The sequence below is a fragment of the Myodes glareolus genome, chromosome 15 (assembly GCF_982192425.1).
Source record: "Myodes glareolus chromosome 15, mMyoGla1.1, whole genome shotgun sequence".
Classification (NCBI taxonomy): Eukaryota; Metazoa; Chordata; class Mammalia; order Rodentia; family Cricetidae; genus Myodes; species Myodes glareolus.
Window position 1 is genome coordinate 31,430,196 of NC_142040.1, and position 22,548 is coordinate 31,452,743.

Genomic DNA, 22,548 nt, shown 5'->3' on the forward strand with positions numbered 1-22,548 from the left:
TAAGGCAAAGGTTTAGAGATGTTATTCTATATACAGGACACATTTAAACAAAAGGTAGAAGAAACTTTTGGAGGGAGAGCTAAATTTTTGCAGTAAACAATAGTGAAAACTTTTTGATTAAAATTTAGTCGTGTTTCTCAGGAGACCATTTACATAGCCACGTAATGGTCATTACAGTGGTTTGGTGGGCTTGAGATGCAGCTCAGTGGTAGAGGGCATGCATAACAAAACCTGAGATTCCATCCCCATCACCACCAAGAAAGGAGCAGAGGATGGGCTTGAAAAGCTTGCCTAAATCTTAAAAAAATAGTATTTATTTAATGCTTATATAACATTGGAAAAGCCCTCATTTTACAAATTGGTACCAGGGAAGACTGATGTGCACATGTATTCTTCCAAAAGTGAAAACAGACTAAGTGTGAGATTATGCATTAATTCAAGGGCAGCAATGTGGCTCAGTTGGTAGAATACATGCTAATATGCCTAAGACCTTGGGTTCCAGCTTCAGAAGTACTGCATAAACTGGGCATTATGGTATGTGTCTATGATCCTAGCACTTAGGAGGGATCACTAGCTTCATAGAGACTTTGAGACTAGCCTGAGATACATGAGACCCTATTTCAAATAAAATGATATGAAAACAATTCACTGGTTGCATATATGATTCTTCAATTAAAGCAAAATACTTTAATGTTTGAGGAATGAGGCCACTTGATAGCAGTATTACCAAAATCCTAAATAGGAATGAATAAAGCTAGGTTAGATGAGTGTAATACTTGTAAGTAAATGTAACAAAGTCCTTAATGGAGTAAGCTCAAATTTTTTTAAAGGAAAGCACATCTCACTTTTTGGGTGTGGAAGGTTACGAGGCTCTGTCCTGGAACTCATCTGTAGACTATGCTGGTGTATAACTCAGAGATTTGCCCGCCTCTGCCTCCTGAGCACTGGGATCAAAGGTGTGCGCCACCACTGCCTGATCAAAATTTATCTTTTTATTTCACTTTTTTGGAAGGGGTGGGGGTGGTTGAAACAGAGTTTCTCTGAACCACTGGCTGTCCTGTAACTCCCTCTGTAGACCAGGTTGGCCTGGAACTCAGAGATCTGCCTGCCACTGCCTCCTAAGTGCTGAGATTAGAAAAGGCCTGCACTACCACCCCACTTTGCTTCACAGTTTTAAGGCACAATTATAGACATACTTTTTCATCTTGCAGATTGCATTTTCATACAAAATGAAATGATGCTATTGATCAGTGGTAGGAACAGGGCTCCTGAAGCAGCTCTACTGAGATGTCCCTTTCTTAAGTTTATGAAGAGGCTGTTTGGAAGACAGAATCTGTTAACAGTCAAAGGGAGGTGAAGAATATTATCAAGGGGCTGGAGAGATGGATCAGTGTTTGGGAGCACTGATTGCTCTTCTAGAGGACCTGGGTTCAATTCCCAGCACCCATATGGCAGCTTACAACTGTCTGTAACTCGAGGATCCAGCAAACTCACACAGATATACATGCAGGCTAAAACACCAATAAAATAATTTTAAAAAAAGAGTAAATACATTAAAAAAAAAGAATAGTATCAATGAAGAGTTGTACTCTTAGAATTTGTTTCCAGGCATTATGTAGTCTAGGCTGGCCTTTACCTTCATATCACATGTGGTGGGGGGATGACAGACACATCCCACCATACCCAATTTACTGCTCCACTTTCTCTATTAATAGATTCTACTGCTGGATACTAAATTTTACTTTTTCTCTTGGTGGTTACTGAATTAAAATGTAACTCATTAGAAGAAAAATTACTTAGCTACACTAGGAAAAGCAAATGAAAACAGTGAACCTTCATTAAAAATAAGAATTCAAGTGGTCATTTATTTGATACTTCAATTTAAAGGATATTTTATAAGGAATAAACAAAATATTTTTGATCTTTTTCTTTAAGGATCACTAAACCTAAGAGCATGTTTTTGAAATTGAGGAAATATATACCAACCCATTATTTAATACTAAATTTGAATCAGAAGAGTACTTACCTATAAGAAATGTTATTTGCCTGAATTTAGTGCATTTCAGTTTGTCACCCCTTAGAATCAGAACTAGTCCAAGAAAAAAAATCAAAGGCAGTTTTTAAAAATGACCTTTAACTAAAAATACAAAAATACAGTTTTATCTTTTAAAACATGATTTGCGTATTCATCAAGTATTAAATTTCCAAATGTGAAACAGTCTCATGTTAAGTCCTTTTTATTTGACAGTGATATTGATGATGCTGACATCCTCATAAGGCTTATCTGTTTTTGGATTGACTTTAACATTGGAAATCCTCTGCACAACCTCCATCCCTTTAGTCACTCGTCCAAACACGGTGTGCTTATTATCAAGCCAAGGCTGTATTGGGAAAAAAAACCAGAAAATTTTGGTAAATATAACAAATTTATTAAATCTAATTTATGATAATTAAGCAAAATTTAAATTTTACTTAATTTTATTATATATTTAAAATTAAGTTTAATGCTTTCTTAATAATGAGTATTCAGCTTTTAAAAGTTATCCCTAGTTTATATGGGAGTAATAAAAATTCAAAGGATGAGGAAATTGGTCAAGAAAGGTGAAATAATTTGATTTAGGGTACATAAAATTAGTGGTAGCAGAGCAGAGACTGAAACTCGAGTATCCTGAACATAGAAATTGTATTTCCTACTAGACAGAAATAGTGTTTTCTAAACTCATTTGTTTAAATTTTCAAAATAATTTTCTAAATTATTTTCTATTTTCTTACTATTTTCTATTTTCTTACTAGAAAGATTTAATAGTACAGAGAACAGAATAATGCAGATTCCCTACTAAATTCATATTCTCAGATTATTAACCATGAAGTTAATAGATAAAGCACTCACCGTCGGTACTACTGTTATAAAAAACTGGGATCCATTAGTATTTGATCCAGCATTGGCCATGCTTAGTGTGTACGGTCTGTCATGTCGTAATGTTGAGTGAAATTCATCTTCAAACTCTCCTCCCCATATGCTTTCTCCTCCCATACCAGTACCTGTTGGATCTCCTGTCTGAATCATGAAGCCCTGTTAACAGAAAATATAAAAATAATACCTTGTCTTTTTTATATGTAATCTCTGTGTGTGTGATTGCAGTTTTGTATATGTTATCTGTGTTGTGTGATTGCAGTTTTGTATCTCTCTGTTAAGAGTGCTTTGTATTAGTAAAACTGTCAACTTCCTCGAATTATATCAATGGTTACATTAACCCCATACTAAGTTTGGATGTTAGGTTTCCATTGCTGAGTCACTACTTATTCAATGACTGAAATAAAAATGCAAATGTCTTATATTGCATTATTTTTCCTGATAGTCCACAGAATGTTTTAGGATTTACATAGTGTCTTGTGTCTTATATAATCCTCATCTATTCCCCTTTCCTTTCCTTAAGTGCACTGGCTTTCCTAGAATGCTGCACAAAATTCTGGGACCAAGCTCACTCTTCCTCAGATTCTTAGAGGTGCATCTCATTACAGCTCTTCTATTTTCCAGACCTCTGCCTTATCTAGCTACTAGACTAATATACATCCCTTGGTACATTCTTTTACCCTTTCTTTAGCTGCTGACAAAGTATTGGAGTATTGTTTCTAAAAAGGGAGTCATGCCTTTTCCTTGACTAAACATACATGACCACCCAATGCTGTCTTACCTTGTAGTAAAGTGTATGTTTTCAAGAGAATTTGAGATACTTAAACTTTTGTTAAACAGGAGCATACTTTTCTTTAAATCACATGAAATTTGTATAACTTACCTTAATGATACGGTGAAATGTGTGCCCATTGTAATAACCATTTCTGCTGTGAACACAAAAGTTTTCCACTGTCTTGGGACACCTATTGTATAAAAAATACGAAATTATTCAGAGTATTTTAAGATAATGTTTGAACATCCATTTTCTAATGTTCTCAAGTTCCTCTAAACATGTCAGAAGGACAGTCTTTGTCATAATGTGATCTCACTGAGAAATGACAGTGGGAAGGGCAAGTAAGCAGTAGTGTTCTTCTGTCATTACATGCTTACTAATTAGTATTTGAATTTGATGATAGTGGTACTTCAGAGCTATTTAGCAGTTTATAAACTCAAAGACAGCAGCACCTTAAAGTACATACATAAAGTTGGGTGGTGGTGGTGGTACTTGCTTTTAATCCCAGTACTTAGAAGGCAGAAACAGGTGGTCTTGGTGAGTTTGAGGACAGCCTGGTATACAAAGTGACATCCAGTACAGCCAAGACTATTCTCTCTCTCTCTCTCTCTCTCTCTCTCTCTCTCTCTCTCTCTCTCACACACACACACACACACACACACACACACACACACACACACAGAGACACAGATATATGCACGCATGCACGGTTATGTTTATTTCTGGGGAAAGTAATTTTCTTCTAAAAACAGTGTTATAGTTCAATGATTCCTGGACTTATTCAAAGAAATAGCATCTTCTGAATTTATTCAACTTTAAGTGACAATCACTTAATAAGAATATGAAATTTTTAGCTAGGCAGTAGTGATGCACTCCTTTAATCACAGCACTCAGGAGGCAGAGGCAGGTGGATCTCTGCGAGCTTGAGGTCAATCTGGTCTACAAAGCTAGTTCCAGGACAGTCAGGGCTACACAAAAAAAGAAGCACTGCTTCGAAAAACAAAACAAAAAAGGAATATGATTTTTTTTAGTTGTTACTAATCTCATAAATTTTTTTTTAAATACCTCTGAGAGCTGAGAATAGAAGGAGGAATCAATCAGGAGAATCTTGGCCTCAAGTACTCATGCAGCAGATTCAAAGAGGCACATGTACCAAGTGGTTGAAAAGGGACTGTGTAAGAATCTGTAACTGTCTAGTTCTTTGCTTGGTACCAAGTTGTTATATCCAAAATAAATACTTTTGGATAAAAACATAAAAGATATCATCTCTTTTAGATCAAGGTATTAATAATCTATTTTATAAATATTTTAACTGTTCAGAATATTTTTAAACTGCAAAAAAATTTAAAGTCCTTATGATTTTCACTAGAATTCACTTTTAAAATTGTAATAGGTGACTAACAAATTCAAGAATATAAAAATTACTATCTTTACCTAAAGGATTTGCTTTGGGAGGAGAGTCGTCTATAAAAAAAGCCCGTAAGACCTATTTGGATGTGCAATTACTGGTAAAATTTGTGCATCTTTACAGTTTACCTCCAGCGTCCTTTTTGTATGGTACTGGAGACCGAACAAGAAGTTTATGCATGTTAGGGAACTGTCCTACCACTGGCAGCACTTTCATAGCCAGTGGATTTTGTTCTCATGATAGGCCTGCAGTAAAATCGATCTTTCTCTAGAAGAACTTATATATCGGAACACTAAGGAGTGGATGTTTTATCCAAACTTATTCAAAATCAATTAAAGTAACAATTTTAAGTTGCAGTCCAAATACACACATTGACATTGGTATTTGTGTACATACTCAAGAGGAAAAAGTTTGATGTGAATGTCTCCCATGCTTGTATGGACAATGGCACTATCTGAAACTCGTTTTGGTCCTTCAGCTTGAGTAGCTGCCATGACTTCTTCTTTTGAAGGCTTCTCATTAAAAACATCTCGGTCAGAATCTGCACTTTTTGTATCTTCTGGTTCTCTTTTGGTAAACTCAATAAAGAAAATGTGAGTGGTTGAATTAAAAACTTATCTGGTAAAAATTTATAAATAAAATTTTACTTTTAAAGGAAAGTAAGAATTTACAACAGACCTGGATTAACCTCAGAAACTAGGAGTGTCAACAGAACTATGGGCTAGAGAGAAGAATGGTAAGCTACTGGTGTTATAAAGGAGGAAAAGGTGGAAAACAGGGAAGGGAGCTTTATCCAGGGGAGAGGAAAAGAAATCAATACCAAAGGTGAGGGAGAAAATAACAATAAGGATGTTTGAGAAGACCATAAGGGACCATTTTTTTAGTCACCTAAAAATTATTTATAATACATACATGTATATGTATATACATAGAGAGGTTAAAAAGAAGTTATGCCATTTGGGTCGACAATGCTGCCCCTAATAATAATAAAACTAACAAAAACCCCCAGTACCAGATGTGAGAAACTCCCTGTTGAGTTCTTGGTCATGTGAGTTCAAGAAAACATCAAAACAATATATGCTACTGCCATTGCTGATGGTTGCCTCCCAAAGGTTGAAGATAGGTTCCTACTGGTGAAGGCTTCATGCATGTTGGACATAGGACTGAGGATCTGAGCTGGGTCTGACCTACCCTAAGGATGAGCTTTCATAGAATCTGAAGCTGGGAAGTAACCAATAATCCTACCCAGCTATGACACTTAGGATCTACAATAGTATGAGATATCCCATACAATAGTATGAGATATCCCCAAGGGTATAATAGTGGCATTCATATCTTGGAGGTAACCAACAACTGCCTAATTCTGGTACTAGAAACACTTCACTAAATCAGCGTAATTTCTACTTGCACTCTAAATACCTATCCTTATATCTACAAATAAGTGTAGCTGACATTCTTTATAAAAGAATTGAAGGGGTGCAGTGCGATCGGGATTAATGGTCTGCCAGACTAGCTTACAAAAGATACAGCTTTAATAAAACAGAAGGAAAACTTCCACCAGAAACCCAACCATCCAAACCGCTGGAGCCAGGCCAGAGAGGGCAGGGAAATGCACCCTCCAGGTTTATAGGTAAATTTTTGCCTTAGGGCAACACGCTCCACGGACAGAATGTGATTGGCTGAACTCCCCTATCAAAGAATCTCTTTGCAACAGATGGAAACCATTACAGAACACACAACTAGTCAAAATGCAGATAGCAAATAATTATGTAGTGTCCAGTTCCAACCATATCCTCCATGGCTGCTTTCAATGTGTAACTTCCAGTACAGGGGAGCCTACAGAAACCAAAGATTTGAATGGTTGTCAAGGTTGAAGATAGGCAGGCTTTTAGGATAATGAATAAGGGGATTTTCTAATTTTAGAGTAACAAAATGTTCTAGTATTAAACTTGAGCAATTATTTATAACACCTTGGATACATCTATAACACAACTCCTGTAAGGCTCCGGAAACATCATGGAAGAGGGGGCAGAGGGCACAAAGATTTTAAGACCCAGAGGACCAAGAAATCTATAAGATTGTGTTTCCCAGAAATGATAGGGAAATGTCACTCATGATTCCTTGACAGTATGGGTACCTAAATAAAACCCGAATAAGTTCGATACCAATAGACATGCTAACATAGAATGGTAAAGTCTCTGGTCCTCACCCTTAAAGAACTGTAGGCATCTAAGGAATATTGAGAGCAGGAGAAATAGTTTTCCCCAGGGATGAATCCTTTTATTGCTTATCCAATATTAGCTCTGAAATCATATATGTGCAAGTAACACTAAAAGGACTGAGAAAACTATATATTTATGCATTTACATACACACATCCACCTGCCTCTGTCTCCTGAGTGTCGGGATTAAAGGCATGAACTGCCACAGCAAATGATTGGAGTTTTAGTATATGTCAGGAATTTATCTCTGATAATTTTAACTTTATAGATTAAAAACAAGATCAGCTACTTTCATTTAGCATAAAGTAATGAGTTTTTAGCTATGAGTCAGAGGGTATAAAAAATTCTCAATCTAAAGAATTTATGTATGTTAGGTTAAAAGCTTGGTTGGGGTAGGTAGGGAAATTGCTATTTCTTACATTTATCAACTATGTTAACTTTAACCCATCACAAATGCTTACAATTTGTATAGACATCAATGGATGAATGTGAAGCTACAGCACTCCATATTTATTGATTTTTAAATCATTTGGAAGAAGAGAGCAGTGTCAAAGATACACCTCTTCCCCGAGCTTACAGATTATTAATTTATACTCCCAAAGCATATTACATATGACGAGAGAAGCACAGGAAGAGCATTAGCAGGTGCATATGGCTCAGTACTGATGTGAACAGATTTCAAGCTGAGCCCTGAAGTAGAAGTTGGAAGAAAACATGTGAGTGGAAGAAATAATACATAAAAAGTTAAAAATAATAGAATAAATTTGATCTTGTCAGTGTAGTAAGCAAAAAGGAAGAAGCCTAAAGCCACAAAAGAGATAAAAGTCAGTTATAGACAATGAAGGAATCATACTTAGACCTTAGGAAGCTGTTTGCAGTTTAATGGATACAATGTGTCAGAGTAGAGGTCTTTGTACTTTACACTCTTTGCCTGGGTAATATTACTATTCATAAATAACTTCAAAGATTGATTTTAGCCCATTCTCAGTATTCTTCTTCCAGTGCTAGGTAAGAAATAATCATTGAGCAACAACCCCAACAAGAGGCACTTTAGTTCTCCAGAGGAGAAGAAGATTCTTCAGAATATATCGCTTCAATATAGCACTGTTACAGTGAACAAAAAGTCAAGGAAATACATTTAGAGAAAGAAATTGTGTGAGTTCTGGGAAATATAATTATGTTCAAGTGAAAAGTTGAAAAACAAAAAATACTAAAAAACCCACAGTAAAAACTGCTGTAAACACAATTATGAACATAATTATTAGTTTCCTATTGCCTTAGCACAAATAATGATAGAAGCCAGATGGGAAAAATTTTAAACATAATGGGAAAGAATATAGACATACTTAAATATCAATTCTTAGTTTAAAATTCTACAATATTGTTGGAGGTTGATGTTTTAGGTGTTTGGAAAATTTGCTACCGTTGCCAACATGTTTCAAGAAAAACTCCCAGCAAGGCTGAAAGAAAACTAATGTAATTGCCATCACTTAGAATATCACATACCATATAAAATCGATTCTTTTTGAAAGATGTACAGACTATTGTTGGGTCAGCTTGAACATTCTGAAGAACGGGGTTTTCAGAGGCTTTCATTTCTATGGTTGTTGCAGCTCGGTGCTTTTTTGCTATTCCCTGAAACAAAGCCAGTTGCATCACTCTAATATTTTCTTGCTTGCCTAAGATCCGCACACACCTGGAAAAATAAAATATTTAATAAAATACAATTGCCAGAATTAGGCTGAGAAGACAGCTTAGTGAATAAATTAATTTGCAAGCCTGAGGACTGGAACTGGAACTTCAGTACTTATATAAAAACCAGGTAGACCAACCATAGTCCCAGTCCTTTTGCCAGGATCCACAGGACAAACTGACTAGCTAAACTAGGCAAATCAGTAAGCTCTGGCTTCCTTCAGTGATTTACTTGACATTAACCTCTGACTTCCACCTGTATACATGTGCAGACACACCTGTACAAATACACTACATATACACTATGCAAACATGCAGAAAAAAACAGAATTTCAGTCATGACAGCTTGATATATGAAAATTAGAAAACAACTATCCTGGATCAGAGATTAGGTTCATTGTATAATGGCACTTGACATGGAACCTGACAACTTGAGTTCCACCTCCAAGATCCACATGGAGAAATGAGGAAACTGGGTTCTTGAGTTTCGAATATGAACAATGATATGTGCCCTCTCCCCAACAATAAATAAATACATGTAAAAAATTTTAAATCAACTATCTGCTTTTTATAGCCAAATAACTAATGAAAGGTATTTTAAAATATCTCTACTTTTCTATCTCCAAAATATTTTAAATTGGTAGATATTATTAGGTTAAAAAAATCCAGTCATCAAGGAAACAAAAAGCAACAGACTGGAAGAAAATATTTATAAAAGCTGTACCTGATTAAAAACTCTTGTATATCCCATATAAAGAATTCTTGAAATTCAATAATAATAGCAACCAATTAAGTTAAAATTGCTTCAAAGACCTTCACAAATACCTCACTAAAGAAGATATACAGATTGCAAATAAGTATATAAAAGATGTTTCACATCATGTCACATGGAAACACAAACAAGACACTACAGCACATTAGAAGAGCCTATACCCAGGACACTGACGGATACCAAATGTTTGGAGTAACAAAAAATTATTTTTTTCAAAACAGGGTTTCTCTGTAGCTTTGGTGCCTGCCCTGGAGCTAGCTCTTGTAGACCAGGCTGGCCTCGAACTCTTTAATATTGTTGTGAGCCAACAACTGCTTTAAACATTCTATTAAAGAGAAAACACACCTGAGGGCTAGGAAACTGGCTTAGTGGGTAGAAGAACCTGAGTTTAGATCCCTAGCACCCACAGCCATGATGCAAAAATCTATAACCCTGCTTTGGGGGAGGGAAAAGGCATAGGCAGAAGCAGAAAGATCTTTGGAGCTCACTGGCTAGCTAGTCTAGCCCAATAGGTAAACTTCAGGTACAGCAAAAGACACTGTCTCAAAATAAAGTGGAAAGTAATAAAAACAGTTAACATTGACCTCTGGTGCGCGCACGCACACACACACACACACACACTTTCAGCAAAGACAAATCACTCATTAATTCCCCTTTACTCATAGGCTCTGTATCTTAGATCCAAACTTCAGACTAAAAATATTTTAAATTGTCTATGTTGAACACGTATACTGTTTTTCCCTTGTCATTAATCTATAACAATATGGTACAATATGTACTTACATAACATTTATACCAGGAATTATGAGTAATCTACATATAGTTAAAATAAAAGAGCATATGGATATTACATGAGGGACTGGCTACTTGACTGAGTATCCTTAGAGTTTGGAATCCACAGGGTATCCTGGTCCAACCCCAGATACCAAAGGTTGAGTGTACAGTTTTAACTTGTTCCTGTTATTCAAACCTTTTACAAGTTTTTAATGATTTTATATTATCAAGAACTACAAGATAAATCTATTTATACATAGGAATGATAATTTTATCAAAATATCTTCAAAGTTCTTTTCTTTACATTCAGTCATAGTATCTGATTGTAGATATTCTGTACTAACACCAAATGTGCTATTTGCACAAAAGAGTTACTGTGGTTTTATGCATTTTAGCTCTGTCCTTATGTCTAGCATGTGATGTTGAATTCTGTGGTTAAAGTATTTGGTAACATTTAATAGAAGCCTGGTTGATTTAAATCAATAAGCAAAACACAGACTGAAACTTGTTAAAAAGAGAAAAAAATAAAAGCCCAAAAAACTACTCCCCCAAACCCCCAAAACCCCTGAAATTATGCATATCTTCTTTCTATTTCTTTTACAATCACGAGTGGAAACTTTTTACATAAGATTATAAACAACTGAGAGACCATAGAAAAATCCAGTCAAAACATTTGGTTCAGTTTCGGCATTTGGGACCTTTCCACTTTCTCTGGAACAAACAAAACTCTCATTGTTTCCCTGATGGACGAAATGGTTCCCTATAACTGCATTAAAAATATACATAAATCATGTTAAAGCTTACCGATTTGTTTCTACATTTATAACTTTAATGCCGAGCATTGTTCCATATAGCACAAAGTGTCCAGTTTCATCAAAAACGATATTAATTAATCTTACAGCATCCACCTTTTCCAACTCACGTTCTACAGCCATTCGTCGGCCAAATTCCATGTCTGGTAGCTGTTGCCTCATCTGCTGCAGTTCAGTAAACATCTAGGAAATAAGCTATGCGTTAACAAAATAACTACATACATATATACTGAACATACATACATATATTAAAACAGTGAGCACTGAATAGAAACAGAACATGCTGAGAATCATTGAGATTTTGTATATTCATGTAACTTAAGAAGCATTCTAAACCCTATAAGCAGGAAATTAAAGAAGATATTGGCAAGTTCAGTCACAAATAGTAGTTCAAGGCCAATATGGTTGTTCTCAGCTGGAATCCCAGCAGTCTGAAGGCTGAGGCAGGAAGACTGTGAGCTCTAGGCCAGCCTGGGCTACACACTGAATGTCAGGCCAGCCAAGCCCACAGTATGAGATCAAATCTCAAACAAAACAACATAGAAATAACAAATATGTATTTCAAAGGTATGAAGCTTACTTGTAGACTAAGTGCTTAAGGTCCTGGATTTGATCCCAATACTATAATAATAGTATTTGATTTTCTAACTTAAGAAACAAACACACTAAACCAGTTGATTTATATAACTAATGCTTTCTTTACAGAAATAAACCCGCCTTTAAGAAGCCTCATAGTAGCATTTTCAATGAACTATAATGCAAGTCGTGTAAGTCACTTAAAATTTTAGTAGGTACATTACACAAAATAAAATGCAGGTGGAAGTTATTTTATTCAATCTAATATAACAAAATATTAACATTTCTTTAACAGTTTGTAAAACTGAGAAAAATTTTATATTTGTGCTTTGGAATCTTATTTGTATAGAAGTTTGGTGTATCTATTTGGTCTAGATACATTAAGGTGTCAAGTTACATGGTAGCTGGACCTGTTAGTCTACACCTGTCATCCCAGAATTTGGGAAGATGAGGCAGGAGAATTGCCAGGGCTACCTAGGAAGTTCCATGCAAGCACAGATGACATGTGAATCCCCTTCCTTTCACTCCCCTGTAACAAACAGTCAGTGACTCCCATGAAAAGTAGCTATTTATGTCAAGCAGTGCAGCTGCACATCACCTGTGAATCCTGTATAAGAATCATGGCAAATACTAAATTTTGTTGAATCACTTTAAAAAAAAGTCTTTTATTTCTGTGAATGTGTGTCTATGTGAATGTGCATGTGGGTGCCTGCAGGGGCCAGAAGACAATGTAAGGTCTGGAGCTGGAGCTAACAGGTAGTTGTGAGCTGTCTGACATGGGTCTTGAGCAAGAACAGCAAAGCATTCTTGACCACCGAGCAATCTTGCCAGTCCCTGTTGAGTGACTCTTACTGTCTTGCTATATCGATTATGACATCAGAAACTGTTTAAGTTATTTTGATAAGAGCAGTTAAGATTAGTATTAGATAAATGTTTTGGAAAAAATGGTATTTATAGGTACCTTTTATGGTTTGGAAATTTGGTTTCTTTTGATATTTAATCCACAATTTTCAAGATACTGGTCATAACATGAATACTTAGTATTAATACTTCATGAGCCTTATAGAAGGTAGGATCTTGTTATTTATCATTTCAGACATGTAGGACATCAAACAGCAGAATTCAAAGCTAACTTTTTAGTATGGATGGATAATAAACTAAACTCACATCACATTTATTTATATATTTGTTTCATGTTTATGTTAACTAAAATCTTCTCAACTTTTTCTTGACAAAGGAAGAAAAATATACAAAACTATGAAAACAAGAGGTATGTTAGCATTTGAGGCATGAATGCAAGATCTTACACAACAGCTTTCTTGTTATCAGTTTCTTTGGTTATCACTTATTTGTGTGTTCTAAAGTGCCTAGAATGCTAGATTAAGTTTTAGTACTGGGAGATTCATGATTATTTTTGCTGAAGACTCATCTTTCAAGAAATAAGTTTTACAGATAGCCATCTATCCATATACATGCATTTCATAAATACTTATCCAATTTGGTAAACAGCTCTGCAGAATCTTTTTTATACTATCCTGGCATTCAAAGCATGGCTTCTGAGACACACAACTGTACTGACACATGCAGTGACGCCATATTTCTGAGTTAACAAACACTAAGATAAAATTTCGCCTTCATGGGGCTGGAGAGATGGCTCAGAGGTTACGAGCATTGCCTGCTCTTCCAAAGGTCCTGAGTTCAATTCCCAGTAACCACATGGTGGCTCACAACTACTATCTGTAATGGGGTCTGGTACCCTCTTGTGGCCTGCAGGCATACACACAGAATATTGTATACATAATAAATAAATAAATATTTGAAAAAAATTTCGCCTTCAATTCCTGTTAACCTAAGACAAGCTCAATAGTTCTAAGTCACTAAAGTTTTCACTCACCCTAGGCAGCTCCTTCCCCAACTACAGAAAAAACCCAAACACCCCTGTAGAATGTGAGATTTCAGCTATTACTACTTTCTATACACACATTTATACTTGTTTGGTGTTGCAAGTAATTATTTTGGCACCTTTCTTCTGCCATCTTCTCATTCTGAATCTCAGCTTTCGTCACAGCCTTACTCATCTTGTCACTCCCTTTTGTCACTTCAGTGCTGTCACCTCAACAAATGTTGAAGAAAGTGATGAAGAATATCATATAATGTAGGAAGAGCATCAACCCAAGAGTACAGCCAAAAGAGAAAATAATCATCACATGTCTAGATAGAAAAATATCTTTATGAAATAGCAAACACATAAAATCTATTAGAAAAGTAAAATCTGATTTAATGGCACTTACACTTAACGATTCATCAAAGACTCTCATGAGTTTTCCGGTTAAAAACCTAAAAATTCTAACTTTTCTATCTGATCCAATGGTTGCTATTTTCTTTCCATCAGGTGAAAAGCATATGCTGGTTGGATAAGCCTTACATTTGGCAAATTCATATAAATCTGTGTCAGTTTTATACTCCCAGTTCACATTTTTAGGGAATTTGTATTCATGAGGAGGTCCAGTCCAGTACTCGATCATTCCAGATTTGTCTGAAGATACTATGGCTTTATAAACTGGGTTTAGTCTTATTTGAGTAAGAGGCGATACATGGAGTTTGTCAAAAATATGAAGTGGCTGATTATCTCCTCGACCATCATAAATGAAAATTTTTCCTGTACTCTTCTCAGAAGCAGCAACTGAAGATATGGCATCTCCTGGGCAATATATCCACTCACATTGTCCAGGAAAATAGCTAAAGCAGTTAAAAATTGAGGAGGAGAGAAAGAAAGGTCAATACAACAAGCACTCCTCCCTAGCCCATTACTAAAATCAAAATGTCCTGGCCAACCATTTAGGCAGTTTGGGATTCTTTGCTTAAGTGTAGAAGATAGGCAGGAACTACTCACAATAGCTACTCAGTTTCTTTTCACTCTGTTTTTCTTACAGTGCTAGGAATCTAATCCAGGGCCTTCTGCATGTTAAGTGCTCTACCTTTAACTATACCCTGTCCTTAGTTTTCTCTTTAATGTCATCAGTGTAATGTTAATAATGTATGATGATACCAAACCACAAGAAGAGAACTGTATATTTTTTTCTGTTGGAGACATAACGACACTTAATCATATCTGAGCTTTCAGGTGTTCTCAGGCACTGGGCATCTGTAAAGCAGTTTATGTGTAACTTTTTTCCCCAATGGGCTCACATTAAATCCATTCTTAAAACATTTACAATAAAAGCATTTCAGTTCTGATATTGTTCAAAAGAAACTACTGTCCTATCTTGATATTAAAACTGTTTGTAAGCATTGGGCATGTTATATGATGAACAATGTGCAAAAGAATTTGATGCATTTAATCTACATGCCAAACTTATAATATGTGCTGCAAAGTAGTCACTTTGAAAATTACACTGTTATACCAATCATTATGGTGTTGAGGGTAAAAATCTTTTTTGAATTCTTTATTTAGAATGCCTATCAGTTCTTTAAATAGTCTCTTTGAGTATTCTCAAAGAGCTAATGTTCAAATATTTGTTATTTTTTAAAATAGCAAATGTCTGGGGAAACAAACTGGGAAATAAACGAGAAGATCAAATTAGGTAATGGCATTTGTAACAAAAAGAAAAACATCTAACCAAATAAAGTAATACTGGTTTTCTTTTGTGGTTCATAAAATCTGATTTCAAAAGAAACTCCAAAATTTAGATTTGAATTACAGACATAATACAGTCCATGGTAGGACTTTTTGGATGGTCTTTTGGAGTCAATTACATTTAAATGAGATAAGGGTGGGACTTAATCTGATAGGCCCATGGCCTTCTTGGGAAGAAATCGAAGCATCCTGCCCCACCTCCTCTCTTCTTTAACCAAGTGAGGAAACAGTAAGAAGCCAGGAAGAGAGCCCTCAAAGAAATGAAACTGCTGGCAATGAACCTTGGGTTTCCAACACTCTAGAGCCGTGTGGGGGGGGGGCGGGGGGGTTAGGAATCTTGTTTTTTAAGTTACCTTACTTAAGGTCTTTTGTTATGTCATTCAAACAAAGCAAGTTTCCAAACATTGGGATAATGGTATGATTTTTAAGCTGACATTTGTTTAGGTGTATGCTTTTTTTTAGCATGTTATCTTTTTAAAAAGTCATGCTAAACATGAAGCACCATTCTCAATACATTGCTATCCAATCACATAGTTTACACATCAGTTTCGGTACACTCTGAAGTTTAAACCACCAGCAAATTATAACCATCTATAAACCATATAAAAACACAAGTTTGTATCTTCAAAGTAAGTATAAAATAGTAAGGTAGTTATTCTAACCATCTAGTTAGACATAATGAGTCTTCATCAATTTACTAAGTGGTACTGGCTGGATATGGTGACTCTTTGTGACACTGTTTGAAAATCCGTACCAGAGTAGGTCTCCAAAATCCCAAATAGTCAGATAATATATTCTGTTCAAAAATAATCTATGATATGGTGTTTTGCTTATAATTATTTTTAACTAAGTTAAATACACACACACACACACACACACACACACACACACACACACACACACATATACTTTATAGAAAACTTACCCAAGCTTCAGCATATTGATCATGTCAAAGTTCACTACATCAAATACCTTCATTGCTTTATCATCACCCACGGAACAAAACAATGCTCCCTCGGAGCTAACTGCAATACTCTCAATTATTCCTATTTTAAAAAATAAAATTAAAACATTGTAATAAATATAAACAAAATAAATGTGCATGACCCAAAGAAAAGTATCATAATATTTTAAAGGAAATTTTAGTTAGTACAGTTTAAACAGGAGCTACAAAAAAAAGAAACTCTTACCAAGATGACTGCGAAAATGTTTAACAAATTCTATTCCTTCTTCTATTTTTTTCCAAAACTTAACATGTCCATCATGACTGGCAGTGATAATAAAATCTGTCCTGTATATATAAAAGTTTTAAAGTTAATTTCTAAAACAGATCTCTGAGAAATTTCAAAGCAAACACTCACAGGCAGTAATTGACTACTTCAATAATAGACTTTTTTTGCTTTATTTGGGGGGGACAAGTTCTTACTACATGGAACAAACTAACTTCATACTATGTGTAGTTCATACTAGTCTTGAATTTGTGATCTTCTGCCTGCCTCTGGCTCTCAGTGCTGGGTCTAAAGCTGCATCTCACCATGTCAGTTTAGGGTTTGCTGCTTTATGTCTGTTTTTAAACTCTCCTTTGCACAGACCACTTCAGGAATAATAGCAACTAATAGTCATCCCAAGAAGTGAGTTCACAGTTTACTGAGGATTTAACATCAAATAAATAAATAAATGGAAGAAAGGAAAGGAGGGAAGGCAGGAGGGAGGGAGGGTGAGAGAGTCAGAGTTAGAGTTGGGCCTGGTGCACAACTGAATGAGGATTTAACATAATAGCTTGGCTTGGTGGTGTAAACCTGTAACCCTAGCTACTCAGGAGGCTGAGGCAGAAAGGCTGCCTAGGTCATGGTGGTGGGGGTGGGGGTGCAAAGCCAGCTTGCATAACTTACAAGGGAGACACTGTCTCAAAACAAAAACATACAAAGAAATCTCGGTTGGAATCACTAGACTTCCTTTCTTATTATTACATTACACGAAAGGCAGTCTTTTAGAGAGAAGAGTTTATAGTTTTCAGAAGATTATAAAGATTTTGTACATTTTTTTCCTACCATACAGATATAAACACAGAATCAGTTTGAGGAGTACAGTGTATATACATTAAGTATTTTACACACACTACTTAACTTTGACAGCTAATTTATTCACATTACACTGCATCCATGGTGAATGACTTCAGAGTCTCTCTCTCTCTCTCTCTCTCTCTCTCTCTCTCTCTCTCACACACACACACACACACACACACACTCACACTTGGCAAAATAAAAAAAAAACTTTTTGTTAAACTTTACAGCTTTGGGATAAAAATCAAATTTGGTCAGAATTATCCTATTCTTTAGAACTTTTTTTTTTTTTTAAAGACAGGGTTTCTCTGTGGCTTTGGAGCCTGTCCTGGAACTAACTCTGGTACACCAGGCTGGCCTCGAACTCACAGAGATCCGCCCGCCTCTGCCTCCCGAGTGCTGGGATTAAAGGTGTGCACCAACACCGCCCGTCTTAATCTTATAATATGAAGGAATGCAATCTGTTTTAAGAAATCAAGAGTGGACTGTTCAATTTCTTTTGACTGTTCATCTACTTTCAATCACTGCCAATATCATCTAAGTCCCAATCACAACTGATCCAAATTTCTACACAAGCCTCTACCTACTTTTACCTATTTGAAAGCATTCATCTGAGTATAGTCAAGATGGTCCTTTTAAAACTATGAACTTAATATTACTCTTGCACATAGGTTCAAAATCCAAATAAGAAATAGAAATTTGGAATTTGTTTTATTTTTTTCTTTAGCTTCTTCTGCCACTTAACCTTTGTACTTGACAGTTCTCTCACCTATAAAATGAAGATTTTATGACTTTTAAAACTGTTAAGATAAATCACGTAATTAATGAAATACATCCCAACAGTATCTAGACACAGAATGAGTTAAAAACAAGAGGAACATTATTTCTACTATTATTACTCTTTGAGTCTTCCTAGTCATCCATTTTGAAGGTCCTCTGATAATTTTAGGAGGTCTGAGTTACCATCAGCTTCTCTATAAACACCAAAGAAGCCAAATTATTAATATTATTAATAATATTACTGTTATCTAAATATACTATCTTCTTTAGGAATGCTCTGATAATACTGGTTTATTCATTTTATATAAGGAAACATGCAGGACTTTGTTAAATTACTATAGAACTTGCAGAATTAAATCTATAAAATCCTCAAATTACTTCTGTAAATCCACTCATAATTAAGCTTTAGATTTTTTTTTTTCTGAGAATGTATAATATGAGGTACGGAGAGATAGCTCAGTAAGACAGAGTATTGGCTGCTGGATTCACCTCCAAGCACCTACATGGCAGGTTACAAAGTTTACTGTAACTCCAGTTCACAGAGATCAGATACACTCTTTTAGCTTCTGTAGGTATCAGGCACACAAGTGATGCAGACATATGCAAACACTCATACACATAACATAAAAGGATGATACACTTACTTGGTGCATACCACATGCGTGATAACATCTCTGTGCATATAACTGCGCTCATACATGGATGCACTGGGGAGATTATCAAGATAGACTCTTTCAAACTCTAGAACTGGGGGAGGGAGAAATTATATTTAATTAATGAAATTAATATGACTACTTAGAATTTTCTAAATTTGTATTCTTTTCTAAATTTTAATTTCTTTCAATCAACAAATGTGATAAAAATATATAAAATATTTGTTATATCAGTTGTATTAGTTACTATGACAGGTTCTCAGGGACTATATACTGTTCCAAGGATTTTACGTCTGTACCATTGTATGCCTGGGTGTACATAATGAAACCAATGAAACCAAACAAGGGGACTGGATCCATTTGAACTAGAATTACAAATGTTTTATGAGCTGTTTGATGTGGGTGCTTAGTTTGGAAGAGCAGCAAGTACATCTAATGACTAAGCTATACCTCCACCTCCTGTTTCAATAGTTTTGAATGTGAATGGTTTTAACTGTGAATGGTTCTGGCTTAATAGGAAGGTTTAAAGACCTAAAGCTTTAGGAAAATAACACAACCTCCATAGTCATATAGATCTCACTTATTGTTATTTTAACTAATAAGCTAATGGCTAGTTTTAAAATGTATATTTATTTTTAAGGCAAAAATTCTCTATTACATCATTGGAAAAGAACTGAAAAATGAAAACAAAATGAAATGCTTAGATGTTTAGAGCTGAGGAAATCCTAACACATCTAGTTGAGTGCTTCCCAGGCATTTTTCTAGAAGTACAAAACCTGAAAAAATGGAAAATTGAGAAAAAAATTAATTTCATTATGAGCCAGGACCAATTTTACTAGTACAATCTATTTTTTAAAAAGGTATTGTTTCTAAATAAGATGATCAAACATGCCTATATAAAGTTGGTAAATTAAACATGACAAACTGTTAGCTTCTTGTACTGTTATATAGAACACTCAAAATTATGTCTGTTAAACTATTTTCCATTAACTTTGTGAGTAACAGAATCCCCACTTTTATGGGTGCCTACTAAACATTTGGTTAAACGGCCTTTCTCACAGTATTCTGTAGTGACCGTATGAACTACATGATGGGAAAAGGAGCAAGTTTTTGTGATGATAAGAAAATATTCTTAAAAAGTTTCCTTTTCTTCCCTGGCTTGGAGCTAGATTATTAATGCTGTAATTCTAAGGACTGAGGACAATGAAAATGAGGGCCATACACTTGTTATGTTCGGGCAAAGGGTGCCTACGATCTTGTGGAGCTTCCACACCAATCCTGGCTTGCTTATTTTGGCACTTTTTTTTTTAATATAAAAGTAGTCTTCCACTGTTAGTTGGAGTTTTCTGTAATAAATTTTATCCTATCTGTTCTAGATACCTTTTATTATTCATTAATGCCTTTGAATATATTCAAGGGAACTTGACATAAAGAAGACAAAGAAATTACTTTCCTTAAGAAATAGTTTAAGATGGGTGAGATGGTTCCCGAGAGTAAAGGTCCTTGCCCAAGTCTGCTGATCTGAGTGCAGTCCTTGGAACCCACACAGAGGTAACAAAGAACCAACTCCACAAAGTTGTCTTCTGCTATCCACTCTCGTGCTGTGGTATTTGTGTTCCCACCTCTCTGACCCTACCAACACATACAATAATAATAAATAATAATAAATAAATAATAAATAATAAATAAAAATTTGGGGTCAGACAGAAGGCTCAGCAGTTAAGAGTACTGGCTGCCCTTCCATCTGTAACTCCAGTTCTAGGATATCTGATGCCTTCTTCTGGACTCCTTGGGCACCAGACACTCACATGGTGTGTACATGCATGCATGCAAAACATTCATATACATGAAATAATAAAAAGGAATGGTTTTTAGAAATAGCTTAATCTAATGAAGTGCCATACAACTGTATATCACTGTGAAAACATAATGAGTCCAATCTCAGCTCCATTTCTACAAGTTAAAAATTGTTAACATTTTAGATAATGTTTCACATTATTTTTGTAACAAATCTTTTGTTTGTAGTTTCAGAGGTTTTCTTTTTTTGTTTTTTCAAAAAAGCATTGGCTAAGGGTAAAGATTTTTTCTGTCAAAACTGTATTGTTTATAAGACACTTGCTTTCTCTGTCGGTATTTCAGTGCTTGATTTCTTTCTTCCTTCCTAGTCATCTCTATTTCCTCCATTTAAGTAGTTCATGTAGTAACATTTAAGTGAAATAACAGCATAAATGTTAGAAAATATTTATTAAATTTTTATACAAAGCATTGTACCAAGGGTTGGCGGAAAAAGTGCACGATCCATGTTCGTACATGTTCAGTCTAGTAGTGTTCAGAAAGTCCCAGCAATAAATATATAACTACAAAAAGTAGTACGTGCCACGAAGGCAAAGGCTGCTGTGGAAAACACTTAATAGGAGGAAAGAGTAAGGAACAGATGACAATATTCAGCAACCATTACACCTAAAACCAAGAAGGCTTCCTGTTAAAAAGCTAGCCTGGTGAAAGGAGATCCACCCCCACTCCCCACACACCTAAAGCCTAGAAGGCTATCTGTTAAAAAGCCTGGTTAAAGAAGCTCTTACCACACACACACACACACCCCTCGTCACTGCGTGACACAGTCCTAAAAGTTCTTAGAAAAGGGCTTAAAACAGTAAAATTTAATTTATCCCCTTTCAAGTCTTAAAAAAAAACACCTTATTATGGTGAATCACTTCTATTTTGTCTCGAATATGACTTCAAATCCAGCAAACTTAAGCAACTTCCGCTAGGTTTGAAACCTCATTCGTAGACGAGTCAGGGTGAAGAATTTAAGATTTATGATTCTAAGAACCCGTACTCCTTCCACGGGTGCTAATCAAAATTAGGAGTTCCAACTTTACATGACAGCTACGAGGTCCATCAAAGCACGCAACACAAACACACAGACAATACCAGTCGTAGCATCCAAGCTAACTAGTCAGGGAGCAACTGGGTTTCAGAGTTTGAAAATTACGCTGTACCAAGACCAAATCCCCATTTGGGGAGGAAACGAGGTAAAGCCCGTCCGTTCAAAGCCACAGACCCACTGTCCCACTCCCGCTAGCGCGCGTGCTGGAAAGCGACCCTCCCACACCGCCAGGGCAGCCTTCCAGCTCCTTCTCGGGCGGGCTCTCCGCAGCTACCTTTCCTCTTCTTGGCCAGGGTCGCCTCCACCGGTAAAGGCCCAACCCAGCGCTCTTCACTCTCATCCTCATTTTCTTCGCTCGCCGCCACGGCCATTGCCAGTTCTCGGTCGCCGAGTTCCGTCTTTTCCCGATCGTCTGGGTCCCGGCGCCGCCGCCTTCTTAGTTGAGCTTCGCTGCCACTCTCAGCCGCCATGTTGTGTGCGGCGTCAGAAGAGACGCGACGGCCGGCCGAGCGAGCTCGTAGGGGTGCAGCAGCGGCGGCGCAGCCTGTACGTCAGCGGCCGAGAACGTTCCTGATTGGCTG

The 22,548-nt window shown here is 36.0% G+C and overlaps 1 protein-coding gene across 1 annotated transcript; it reads right to left on the reverse strand.

Annotated features, from left to right (window-relative positions):
- Positions 1–1,838: 1,838 nt before the first annotated feature.
- On the reverse strand, positions 1,839–22,467 carry Ppwd1 (peptidylprolyl isomerase domain and WD repeat containing 1). Its single transcript, XM_048442946.3, has 11 exons — positions 22,242–22,467; positions 19,069–19,171; positions 16,772–16,872; positions 16,507–16,627; positions 14,236–14,683; positions 11,361–11,551; positions 8,825–9,014; positions 5,494–5,675; positions 3,798–3,879; positions 2,891–3,073; positions 1,839–2,381 (listed from the first exon to the last, which is right to left on the reverse strand). Exons 1-11 carry the CDS (start codon positions 22,435–22,437, stop codon positions 2,238–2,240), a joined length of 1,941 nt encoding a protein of 646 aa, XP_048298903.3. The 5' UTR covers positions 22,438–22,467; the 3' UTR covers positions 1,839–2,237.
- Positions 22,468–22,548: the final 81 nt, after the last annotated feature.

Coding starts and splice junctions, on each gene's coding strand:
- Ppwd1 (XM_048442946.3), bottom strand. CDS start 22,437: ATGGCGGCTGAGAGTGGCAGCGAAGCTCAACTAAGAAGGCGGCGGCGC. Junction 9,015..11,360: donor ATAAATGTAGAAACAAATCG/GTAAGCTTTAAC, acceptor TTATTTTTCCAG/GTGTGTGCGGATCTTAGGCA. Junction 3,074..3,797: donor CATTTCACCGTATCATTAAG/GTAAGTTATACA, acceptor TTCTGTTAACAG/GGCTTCATGATTCAGACAGG.